Source organism: Prunus persica, chromosome G1 (assembly GCF_000346465.2).
Source record: "Prunus persica cultivar Lovell chromosome G1, Prunus_persica_NCBIv2, whole genome shotgun sequence".
Classification (NCBI taxonomy): domain Eukaryota; kingdom Viridiplantae; phylum Streptophyta; class Magnoliopsida; order Rosales; family Rosaceae; genus Prunus; species Prunus persica.
In genome coordinates this window covers 45,976,500-45,989,581 of record NC_034009.1, presented here as the reverse complement: position 1 = coordinate 45,989,581, position 13,082 = coordinate 45,976,500, and the positions used below count along the sequence as shown (strand labels likewise).

At 35.8% G+C, this 13,082-nt stretch overlaps 2 protein-coding genes across 2 annotated transcripts; one reads left to right on the top strand and one right to left on the bottom strand.

The window, feature by feature from the left end:
* On the top strand, positions 3,415-7,462 carry LOC18792043 (mRNA turnover protein 4 homolog). The gene is made up of 8 exons (XM_007223842.2): positions 3,415-3,560; positions 4,291-4,456; positions 5,291-5,381; positions 5,466-5,524; positions 5,761-5,821; positions 6,051-6,141; positions 6,219-6,295; positions 7,025-7,462. The coding sequence occupies exons 1-8, from the start codon at positions 3,533-3,535 to the stop codon at positions 7,139-7,141; spliced, it is 690 nt and encodes a 229-aa protein (XP_007223904.1). The 5' UTR covers positions 3,415-3,532; the 3' UTR covers positions 7,142-7,462.
* LOC18790315 (partner of Y14 and mago) lies at positions 8,247-12,908 on the bottom strand. The gene is made up of 4 exons (XM_020556014.1): positions 12,447-12,908; positions 12,105-12,227; positions 9,562-9,798; positions 8,247-8,762 (listed from the first exon to the last, which is right to left on the bottom strand). The coding sequence occupies exons 1-4, from the start codon at positions 12,651-12,653 to the stop codon at positions 8,616-8,618; spliced, it is 714 nt and encodes a 237-aa protein (XP_020411603.1). The 5' UTR covers positions 12,654-12,908; the 3' UTR covers positions 8,247-8,615.

The window sequence follows — 13,082 nt, the reverse complement described above, 5'->3', positions numbered from 1 at the left end:
TAAATATATATTGAAATTATATATTTTTTAAATTTAACCGGTTCGGTTCAGCCCGGTTCGGTTTTTCAGATCCAGAATCGGTCCAAATCGGTCCGGTTCGATTTTTGACCGATTTTTGATTTTTTGGTCAATTCGGTTTTTTTTCCGGTTTGGTTTGGTGCGCTTCAGCTCGGATTTCTGGTTCTCCGGTTTGAGTGCCCACCCCTAATTGAAGTAGGTAACTGTTTTGTATGGTTTGGTTGTTGTTTTTTATTTATAAATCTTTTAAAATTCAATTTTTTAGTACAAGCAATTAAGAGGGGGTTTTAGACAAATATTCATTGGGTGCACATGGATGGAGGTAGAAGAGCTCAATCAAATGAGCTATACCCTAATGGTGATTTGGTTTGGGGTTTAAGTTGTGGTTTTGCTCACTCCTTAACATAATTTGCAGGTACTAAACTAGAAGTCTAGGACTTGAGATGAACTTGGCATGTCAGTAGAATGTGTTGTAGGCATAAACTTGGCATGTCTTTAATGAACTTTTGAGTATTGTAATGATATAAGATTTTGAATAGTGTTGTTACCACTCTCTATGTGAAATGTTTATTTATTTATTTAGTGATCTTCACATTTTAGTTATAGTTTTTTTAATATTAAATTCTATAATTAAGGTGTGAATCACGTCTTAATCCAAGTTTACATAAACCTGTGAGTTAGGATGTGACAAATTAGTATCAGAGCCTAGTGTTACGGTTTGATTAAATAGTTTTGTTATCTATTGACATGTTAAGTACTTTTTAGGATGCAACCTGCTCACAGTAACAACACATGGAGAGGGTTCTAGGTGGGACTCAATAGCCTCATTCCACTAGAGAAAGTGTACCATAGCCGTCTTAGCCACCAGGCCTATTTAGAAACAGTTACTGAAGTTATCGACACATGATATAAGAGAATGTTCTATACCCCTGAATTGCAACGAATGGTGGTGAGACATCGTTTGCAAACCAACAATGTTAAGAGTTGATATCAAATGGATATTGAAGTAAATTCATACAATCAAGTGCTACTTGATATTGACTCAAAACGATGTCTCACCACTATTCGTTGCATTTCTGGGATATAGAACATTCCCTTATATCTTGTGTCGACAACTTCTGCAACTGTTTCTTAATAGGCCTGATAGTGAAGACGGCTATGGTACGCTTCCTCTAGTGAAATGAGGCCATTAGGTCCCACCTAGAACCCTCCCCATGTGTCGTTACTGTGAGCAGGTTGCATCCTAAAAAGTACTTAACATGTCAATAGATAACAAAACTATTTAATCAAACCATAACACTACCAAATTGTCACGTCCCAACTCACGGATTTATGTAAACTTGGATTAAGACGTGATTCACACTTTAATTATATAATTTAATTAAAAAAAACTATAACTAAAATGTGAAGAACACTAAATAAATAAACATCTCACATAGAATTTCTAAGCGAAAACAACATTAAATCTTACATCATTACAACGACTCAAGCGTTCATTAAAAGAGTAGCTCATTATTCAACCACAACACACTCTACAGACATACCAAGTTCATCTCAAATCCTAGACTTTTGGTTTAGTACCTTTTAAATATGTTAAAGAGTGAGCGAAATCACAATTCCGTAGAGACATAAATTTTGCTACAGTAAATTGATATAATTATATTAAGTAACATGCAACAACTCAATCAAATATTATATTAACAATAATAGTGCATAAAAACTCTTTATCTATTCATGCATAATATATTGCTCACAAAATTTAATTAAATCAATCTTTATAAAGGCCTCCAAAAAACCTCCCATCTCGTTTCTAAAACCAACTCCAAGTTAAGAAAATACACAAACTACGAGCTCTAACTTCTCGTGAGAATTTTGTTTCCTTTCTTCTTTTCTGTCTCTCTCTCTTCTATTTTTCTCCTCTTTGCATGCACTGCTATGCAATGTCGTGTGTTTTCAAAATCTAAGAAAATGACCCTTATTTATAGTAAATACTAAGGCGGGAACCAATGGGTTCTAATTGGTGGAAGATGCACTTCAACTGATAACCTTTGCTCCAAGTTTTAGTAATTATTAATTCCTCAGCACCACCAGCTCATACTGAAAAAGGATTAGTCATCTAGTGGAATGACACTTGTCGAGTAATCAATCTCAAATAGAAAAGTTTTAGCATAACTAACTTACACGTCAAACTCAAAGCAAGAAAAATCTGCCACCTCCTGCTTGTTTGCATGTAAAGCTTTTGCCAACACCAACTCCAGTTATTATCAATCCCGTAGGATAAAAGCCCAACTCTACACCATTTAGTATTCCTTTTTGCGCTGAGACTTTAACAAACACAAAATCACCCGAGGAATACTAAATTAAATGACAACACACACATGTAAGTACTTAATCATTAAAATTAGTATTCCTTGGAGAATAAGTATGTATGTTCTCATTTTAATTGTATAACTTATCATGAACATACCATCACATATTTCAACCAACGAGGAAGTAATAAGCACCGACTTCTTCAAGGATAAATAGAACCCATTTTCGTTTGTTTTTTGAAAGAGCCTGGCATGCATAGTTGTTTGCATGAACAGCAAGAGGAAAAGGAATAGTAAATAAAAAAAAGTGTTGACTGTTATATATATATATATATATATATATATATTTCCTTCTTTATGTATTTGAGTGTGATTGAATAGTTGTTGTGAGTTGAGTCTCTTTCTCTCTCCCACATATATTTTTCAGACTCTAATGCTATAACAAACTAGGGACGAGACGAGAGTTATGTTTTTGTTAGGTCTTAACAAGATTAAATACCAGCAAGACTTTTTTTAGGACATGGAAAATTAGATTTAAAAGGCATTCAAGCAATTTTATGATTAGAAATTCAACATTCTTTGATCCACAAAATGTTGGTGGATTCCTATTTTTTGTTGTTGTATTTATGGGTTTAACTCATATTATTTATTATAAATAAAATTTATTTTTTATTCTTGCCCAATGGGCTCATTTATAGAAATCATTAGAATTGGAGGTATCGAAAAGAATTTAAGTTCTCATTCCTCAATATCACTTGTATAAATAAAATAATTGAAAAAATAACTCTAATCCAATGGGCTAAAGTGTTATTTTAGCCCTGAAGGCTAAATGGTATATATTTAAAGAGTATAGCCGCGCGGCCATACTCTGTAAATATATATAATATTTTAACAGTATAGCCGCGCGGCTATATGTTGTAAATATATTTGAATATTTTAAAAGTCTAGCCGAACGGCTATACTATTTAAATATATTCAAATATTTTAAAAGTATAGCCGCGCGGCTATACTCTGTGACCCTACTAGCCAGCAATCAGCCACCTATTATAACCCATCCTCCTAACCGGGCCTAACCGACCCGTCTTCTACTGCCAACTTAAAACCCTAGAATCAAAGTAGGATAAAACTCTTTTCCGCTCGTTGGGTTTCTGAAGTTGCTGAAGCAAGAGCATAGAGCCAACGAGAAGCCCCCCACACCCTAAAAGATGCCCAAGTCTAAGCGCGATCGACCAGGTCTGCCTTCTCTCTTCTTTTTGTTTGGTTCCCCAGAAAACTTAAAGGAAAAACAAAAACTCTAATCCTTTTCCTTTTGTTATTAATCGTATTTTTTGACGTTGCGAACTGTCAGCTGAAACTTTCTGTACCTTAGTTTTTCCATACGTTTGTCTTGGACTAAAGTACAAGAAGAAGCACAGATAACAATCCACACTTGGGTTATTTGTTCATTGTTAAAAATAAAAAACTCTTATAAAAAAAAATTGAAAAAAACTAGAAGACTGTGATTTTATCTGTTTGCTATTACATATTGTATCCTTTTGTTTTCCATGTAGCAGATTTTGGGTTTGAAATGTTGAAATTTGTTTCTACCAGTTTCGAATATGAAAGTGAAATGATATGCTATGGGATATACCCAATTTCAGGAAAATTAGCTTATTGTGTATCTACTGCTGTAGTTGACCTTCATTGTAGGAAAGGGAAGACTTTGGGATTGTTTTCAGTGTTTTATTTTTATTATTATTTTCGTTTGTAACAAGCTTTTGGCTGCTTGAAATTGGTATAGTGTTAGAAACTGAAAATTTTAAAAGTTTAAAAATTTAGACTTGATTGATACGATGGCAGTTTTGATTTTTTTTTTTTCTGCTTTTACTTCTCGCAAGCAATTGAGTCATTGGTCTGATTCATCGGAGGATGGTATGAATAATGTTATGGTCCATTTCATGATTGGTTGGGGTTGTGGCTGCAGTTACACTTTCCAAGACAAAGAAGAAAGGAAGGGAACACAAAGAAACCATTGTGAATTCAATAAGGCAGGCAGCGGAAGATTACAGTTCCGTTTATGTGTTCTCTTTTGAGAACATGCGAAATCTCAAATTCAAGGAGTTCAGAGACCAGCTCAAATCAACCAGCAGGTAAGTTCATTTCAAGATGCCCCATTTGTTGTAGTGGTAACTCAGAACATGCAATGAAAATTAGAGAAACTTGCATGCTAAAGTCAGGTGCTATGCGTTCAATCTTTGGGACCCTCAGAAGAATTAAGAATTCCAGTTGACTGCAGTTTTAGGTTCTTGATTGGGTTGAGTACATAGAATACCTCTGTTTGATGTTTTATTTTCTTTATTTTCAATTTATTTTCCTCCTACCAACCTTCACTTACAATTTGTTTGGAAATTAAAGTATGTGAGGAGAGATACAACTTATAGAAGTAGAGAAGAGGTTTTCAACTTCCTTGTGCTTTGTTGGGTTGTCTTTGGAAGCTAATGAGAGTGTGTTTGGGTAGGGGTAATTTTGTGATATTGAATAGTGCAACCACTGTAGTAGCCGGAAGCTTTATGAAGGTGTGCAAAAGCATCTTTGGAAAAACCAGCCATTGTAGCTTTTCCAAAATCTAATAATAAGGCCCTAAACCTATTGGCAATCACCTTTCCTATTGATATCCAACCACACTTAAAAGTGAGTTGGCTGAGGATTGATCTTCGACCCAAATTTTTTTACCCAAAAGATTCTTTTCGATGTGTGATTAGCTTTGGCGGTATGATTATTCTATGCGACAGGTATTTTCTGGAAAGATTTAGTTTTTCTCAATGGTCATATTTTCTGAGTAAACTAACTGTTCTCATATTGTTAGTTTAACTTATTTGCACTAATGCAGCTATGTAATTATTTAATGGACAAATTCTCTAAAATTTATAAGTCATGGATTCTACAATATGAGTATGTGTATCATGCGAAGTTATTTTTCTCAGATTTTTCCTTGGTTCAAACAAAGTCATGCAAATTTCTCTAGGTCGATCTGATTCTGATGAGATCAGACCAGATCTCCACAAAATTTCTAAGGTAAGCCTTTTGTGCAAAATTTCTGGTGTCCATTTTTTGTTTTAGTTGAATATCTTGTCTTATGCCTTTGTTGACTTTTCTTAGGTTCTACATGGAAATGCTGGACTATGTTTCACCAATTTGCCAAAGGAAGAGGTGGAAAGGTAAAAGTTCACATTTTCTCATGTTTACAAGCTTGGGAAATACATTTGCAGAATTTTGGATAATTACTTGTAGAAGATGGCTGATATGAAGCCAAGTGTATAAAACCAAGGCCACCTAGAAAAATAGTTAATTGAACGTTCTGGTGGAGATCTGATCTTGTAGGGTACCACATGAGTTATAAGTACTTATGTCTAAAGTTGTAATAATTTCACTTTTTTTTTTTTTTTTTTTGCAGGCTATTTAGCGAATACAAGGAATATGATTTTGCAAGGACGGGAAGCATAGCGACAGAGAAGGTTCTTTTTGAGATTTTTGGCTGTAATTAGTTTTATATGGAAATTTTATGTGGAATTTGAGAGGTCATATAAATGTGATCTGCTGCCTTGCTTTGAACTAGTTGACTTGCTAGAATGTATCATTTGTACCCTTGATTTGTCTTCTGAGGTTATATTTTTTTGTCTTGTTGATAGTGTTCAATTCAATTATCCTATCATGAAGTATTGAATATTATTTCAAATGTGTTAGGTGGAGCTTCAAGAGGGTCCTTTGGAGCAGTTCACTCATGAGATGGAACCCTTTCTACGTAAACAAGGGATGCCTGTTCGTTTGAACAAAGGTACCTACTTGTTTTCTTTGTTTTCTAGTCTTTGTATGCACTCAAGAGAAGACTAAATGTGGTTTCCATGCTTGCAGGTGTTGTGGAGCTTGTTTCAGACTTTCTTGTTTGTGATGAAGGAAAGCCTCTGTCACCTGAGTCAGCTCGGATACTGGTTTGTTTCATGCTCAAATTATTGTCTAGGAAGTTACTTTGTTGTTCTTATTGGAATGGGATAACTTTTTTCCTTTATGGTTATAGATGTTCTAAGCAGTCTTAAACCCCATTTATTTTTCCTTCTATAAACTTGGGAATCCTTTTGTTGGTTATTTGTAGTGCTTCATTTGATCATGTGCGTATTGTTTCCATCAATCCTATTTCGTATATTTTATAGAATCCGATTGTGGATTAGTGCAAAATGCACTCTTAACCCCAATTCTTTTCCTTTTATAAACCTGGGGATCCTTTTGTTGGTTTACTTTTAGTTTTGTTCAATCATGTGCATATTGTGTTTGTAAACTCTGTTTGATATTTTTGTTGAATCTATTGTTGAGCCGAAAATGTTGTGTACTGAAATTTTTTGCATTGGCCGATCATGCGACCATGGCTTGCTGATTGATCGGCCACTGCAAAAAATGTCAGCCAGTACTGATCAAGTCCACACCTGATCCTGTCTGTATAGTAGGTGCATGTATTCTTAGTTGATTTTATTAGTTTGATCTTTGCAAAAAAAAGTCATTTTTATTTTTTGGGTGCATGCCACTCCCGAATATAGTTTTTATACACCATTTCTGTGCCCTTATGATATTGCAGCTGCTATTGTTATGTATTTTCTTTTGTTTTGAAATTTGTTAAAATAAATTTGTAGAGATACTAATATGTGCGTGACCTAATTTATATACAGCGTTTGTTGGGAATCAAGATGGCTACCTTCCGACTTCACTTAATAAGCAGATGGAGCCCTGGTGAATTCGAACTCTACGGTCCAGGACCAGATGATTCAGGTGTTGAATCCTCATAAGTGCTGATATGAGATCCAATGGCATTTGAATACAACACTAAGGGGTAGGTTGGGGGGAAATCATGATGTGTTTGTACTCTTGCAGACCTTCGGGCCATTTTTGAGTTAGGTTTATTGTTTTGGTTTTTGGCCGGTTTGTAACTTACTGCACTTTAACTTTTGGTGCATATGTTTTGACCCTGTTGTATTATCTGGTTTATGTAAAACCTCCATAACCATTAAAAGTCTCAAAATTCCAGACCTCCTAAAGGGTGAGATTCATAAAAGTGCTTTATGGAGAACTGCTTCTAAGTGTTTTTCCAGGAAGCACTTGGAATTTTAGCAAAAGTTTTGACATTCTTCTAATAGAAGCGCTTTAAACGAAAGCGTTTGACCAAAAGTGCTTGTATATACTTTCTATACAAGCAGTTCCACAAGGGCCCTTATTAGTTGTTCTGTTTTTAGGTTTAGGGCTCAAAGGGAGGAGAGGAGGGCTATGCTGCTATGAATCTAGGCTTACGTTAGTATAAAATTTGGTTGATCGACGGCTTGAGGGGGATAGCATGTGTTTTTATGGATCCGCTTCTCTTTAACCGGTTGATCCTTATGCATCCAGACCAGGAAGGGTCTCGGAGGAGCCATTTGGAAGTGAAACATTTCATGTCTTGTCAAGCCCGAGAGGCTCTGCTTGTTTGTTACTTGCATTGCATCCAAATTGGCCCTCAGGGTGAGAGGATGGATGGTAGCTTTGGTTTCCTTGATGCCTCTTACAACGTTAAGATTTTATTTGGCTTGTATTGTTCATTGGACGGTACTAACAACTTTGATTAATAATAATGCCATGCCAACACCATTTTTAGCTGAACGAAAAGAAAGAATGAGGTCAACCTTGAAACACAAAAGGGACCCAAAGTCTAAAAATGAATTGTCAATTTAGTCATGTTCTAATATACAAATGAATGCAAAACCTATACATATATGATTCTGTCGAGAACAAAAAAATGATACATACAATATATGAATAATACAGAGTTTATGGCCTTTAGATTAATATGCATCTTATCACCAACCAGACCCATCAGCAAAATATGAATCTTACTTTAGATATGATATATCTTACTGGTTAGGAATAAAAGACCATACTCATCTAAATATCTGGATTCATCAGTTTACAATCTATACCAGAAAAACAAAAGAGAAAGATGGATGTGATTACATGTAATCAAATGAGGCATGCTAAAAAAATGAATAAGCCAACTAATGAACACAATATAGAGGAACAGGCACGGTACGTTATATACCCTGAGTGGTGGATCAGGTGCTATATTTGAACCGAAACCCTAGTATAAAGCACATATTATATAAACTAATTAGAACCAAATGTGAATAGATGAACCTTTTTCTAGAATTCAGCATTCATGTCTTTATCAGAAAAACATAAATGGAAGAAAGAAAAGGGAAAACATGGTTTCTTGATGCTAACACAAACCCTCATTCACGATGCAGTCAACTCAGCCTTCTTTTTATCCTCCAAAAGCTTTAGCTCCTTATGCCAACCTTCCAGTTTTGTCAACTTGTCCAGCTGCTCTGACTTATTATCTTGCTGATGAGTTTTCTGTTGTTGAGCTTCGGCAAGTCGAATCTGCAAAAGTGAACATTCATGTAAGTGAAAACTAAATTGACAGCTTTTTAAATCATGTCAAGATTGTTGTGTGGCTTCTGATGGTTCTCTAAACCAAATTGTAGACTTACCAAAGGAGGGGAAAAAAAACTTTAATCAATTTGCAGTGCAAGGACAAATTATATAACTAACAATGAAGCAGACATCTAACATAAAGAAGGGAAAAATGGGATGAAAACTGGTCAAGTATTGTTTTCAACCCAAGAATAATTCCTTTAGTCAAAGGACAACTAGCTGACAACTCTGATCATTATTTATCATCATCGCATATTTCTTTTTGCTCATCTTTATTTACAAAACCTGGGTTTTGGACAATATTTAAAGCAAAAGAAAGGCATTGACTTCGACTCATGTGCATGGGTGAATGCAAGGAGAAGTATGTTATGCTCAATATCTTACAATATGATGTTTGCTTCTTTTCTTTCAAGTATTTAACAAAACAAAAGATTTTGAAGAAACCTTATGATCTAAGGTTCTTACCAGTCTTGGTTGCAATAATTATTCTACTGGGTAACACTATTTACACAACACGCAAGAATAATAAGTACCCCAAAGATTCTCAATCGAAACTGGTACATAGCTTTTAATTAACAATTTCACATAAAAAGAAGAAAACTATTTTGACAAAATAATGGCTGGCCAAAGGGAAGAGGCTACATATTTCCTAAGTTGCCAAATGGGTTTCATAGTTATACTCCAACATGGAACACATATAGTTTATATCATGTCAAGGCAAGGCTAAATGGATATCAAATTATACCTTCTTTTTAAGAGCTCGAATTTTTTTATCAATATCTTGAACTGGGCCCCCTGGATTCGAATCCTCTGTTGAGTCAGAGGGAGGTGTAACTAAAGCAGGACTAGAAGAAACACCAAACTCGTTCATCTGAGATGTCAATGACTTGACAGATTCTGATACATGGCCTAGATTTTCAACAAATGCCTCCTCTTCCTTAGTTTCCCCACTTTCCGAGGTTTTCTCCTTTTCAAGAGCAGCCTGCAGAACAGAGATAAACAAAGGTAAACAAGCAGCTTGAATGAAACTAGTAACTTTGCAAACCACAATGAATTGACCGATTTGCTTTTACTTTCACTGATTCAAAAAAACAAAAAGTGCAGTGATAAATAACTGTAATCACAGAAATACCCAAGTAAAGAACAGAAAAGGCGTGTCCAAATTGAAAACTGCCTCTTGCTTAATTTAGAAGCAAAGCTTTAAGTCTAAAATCAAGTATCCCCATATCTGTGCTTTGTGCTTTCTCTGTGTTGTTAGTAAAAAAGAACAAAGATGAATCCTCATTATTCAATAAGCTAGTCAAGACATGGAAAACCCCAACAGTCAATACAGGGACAGAAAAAGGGACTATTACCTATTATTTTCGCTCCTTTTAAACATCATTACATTATAATTTCACCCTTGGAGGGCAAAATTGGAAGGACAATAAGTCGAGGATGTGAGATGGCATTTTGAGCAGCACAGGTGGATCTAGAGTGGGAGGAATCTATCACACAGTTGCCACATATTTTGAAACTCATAGGACACCTCAAATATTTTTAAAAGTGTTTGAAAGTTCAGAGTTCTTTAAACTGGCCTAATAAAATCATAAAAGGGGTCAATTTTAAAAAGGAACCCCTTGAACTTTGACCAGTTTTGCCCTTCGCTCCCTGAAAAAAAAATTTGACTCCAATGCCCCTAAACTATGATAAGCTTGCCACAAATTCCCTCCAACTTTCTGTTAAAGTTGAAATGTCGTGTGCCCGTCACACACCCACACACATTCTCTCTCTCTCTCTCTCTCTCTCTCTCTCTCTCTCTCTCTCTCTCTCTCTCTCTCGTTAAAGCAGCTCCAGTGGGCATAGATTTTGAATATGGTGATAGCAAAGCCTCTTTTGACCAAACTATCTAAAGTTAAGATCTTTCCCAAAGCTGTCCAAACAGACCACACAGGGGAGGTTCCTAGGTGCACCACACTGCATTAAGTGCATTAAGGGAAATCCTGCAATCAGTTTCAACAATTTCAGCACCCTATTTGCCACCACTAGTACTTCATTCTAATTTCAACTTACATCCCTAAAGCTTGCATCAGTATCCTATACACTGCTGCAACGGAGACCTTGTATCACCCAATCATTAGTGAAACAAGTAGTAGCACTCCTCAAACAATCACAACAATCACATATTCTATTACTTCTTATTTAATTAATATTATAATAAGTATACACAAGGAATATAACCTACCACTATAAAGCTTATATAAAAAAAGTGAAAAAAAAGGGGGAAGTTTCTTTCTAAATACATGTAAAAGACTTCTTCCTGAGCATTAGGATAAAAACACCAAGAAATCCCCCAAGAAGTTCAATTGAAGAAAAAGAAAAAGCTCCGACATTTGAAAGCTGCTATTTATGATATTTGACATACATGGCCTCCATTGCATATCCTTTGGAGAGATATCAAGAATGCCTTGGCGGAAGAAAGAGGTAAGCCCAATTTGTTTACCTATTCATGTCGATTTCGCAAACACCAACCAGATCTCCTCTCTTGACCAAATTATCTAAAGTTAAGATCTTTTCCAATCCAAACAGACCACATGGGGGAGGTTCCTAGGTGCACCAAACTGCGTTAAGGGAAAAGGACAGATACACCTCAACAAAGCCGTATAAATAGAAATAAACAGTCACTCCCGTCTAAATCAATCTCCATTCATTCAGATGCGAACAATGGACAAGCTTATCTTTAGAATGCATCAATTCTAATGGATGTGCTACTTGTAAGACTAAGCAAAGAAAGCATCCGTTCATCTGCAAGGCATTACACTTCAGATGCTTAGCCTTGGTTTTTGTCATTGCCAGTTTCAGTTCATCCAATGTTGTCAAGGGCAGATAGCTGGAAAATTAACCAGTTTAAGGGAGAAAGAATAATGAAATATTTAAAGGGTTTGTATCGGCTAGGTCTACATAAACGAGAGAGTCTTATAGTTTTTCCTTATTTCTATCTTTCATTAATTTTGTATTTCATTTCCGTTCATTTTGGTGCCAATATTATTTTTCATCCTGATCAAACCTGTGGACCACAAATACATTAAGGTTGTTTTGTTGTAATATAAATTCCTCCCAAGTCACATAAAAGTTCTAGCTTTTCGGTGAGCATGATGCCTATCAACTCCTCATTAGGAGTTTCACGAACTTAAGCACAAAGGATTTTAGCTAAAATCCACTTTACAACAAAGAATGATGATTACAGAACGAAACTCAATCAGAAGAGCAATGAATAAATTTTAGGCAATGGCTCAATAATGGAGATACCTGTATCCGCTTCTCCTTTTTTCTTTCATTCCTCTTTACAGACTTAGTCTTGGGTTTTGTCGTATCCACTGAAGTATCATCAAAACCTGGAGGTCCAGTCTGAGAGGACATCTCCTTTTTCCACTGCATTACAAAAAAGAAAAAGAAAAAACTGAGCTTCTAAAACCCAACGTTACTGGATTCCAATAACCAACTTCTGACCTTTTTCTATTTTCCTTTGATATCTGAGCAGCCAAACATAGCACAAGCGTTATTTAGAAGTATAACCATTAACCCAACCACAAAGAATTCCTGAGAGTTTTGTGAGTAGAAGGGAAAAGGGTAAAGAGAATGATATCATACCAAAGCACCTTTGGATTGGTAAATAGCGACTTCCTCTTGGGGGACATACCCAGCCCGAATACGGATGGGTTTGCGAAGCGTACCATCGGGTCGTCGGGTTGGCGCCAGAATTCTCTCTCCGTCTTTTAGGGTTTTGCTAAGCTCCGCGATTTCCGTTGGCGGCTGATCTTCTCCTCCTCCTCCGCCTCCATTGTTACTGCTCGCCATGTCTGATCACCCAATCAAATCAGTGAAAGATATAATGGGTAGGGGTTCTGTTTTGATTTTTTGTTCTTTTTTGGTTTTTTTTTTAGTTTTTTAGTTTTTTTGGTTTTTTTTTTTCCGGCTGCAGCTGCTACTTAACTTGGCTTAGTTGGCTGCTACTTGTGTACTTAAATCAAAATTCCAGCGAGGCAAATGAGAAGAGTACTACAGACTCCCAAACTCGACCCATTAAAAATTTGCGGGTAACCCAGATCCGGGTAACCCTAAAAAATTATTCTCTTCATGTTTGCCAAGAGACTTTCCAAGATCATCCAGTATCTTAAGTTTTGAGTCTCAAGTAATACTAGTACATGACTCTAAAAAAGAATGTTGAAAAATCAGTACATGATCCTTTATTTTACACCTCAAACATCAAAATGGTCCTCAAACATC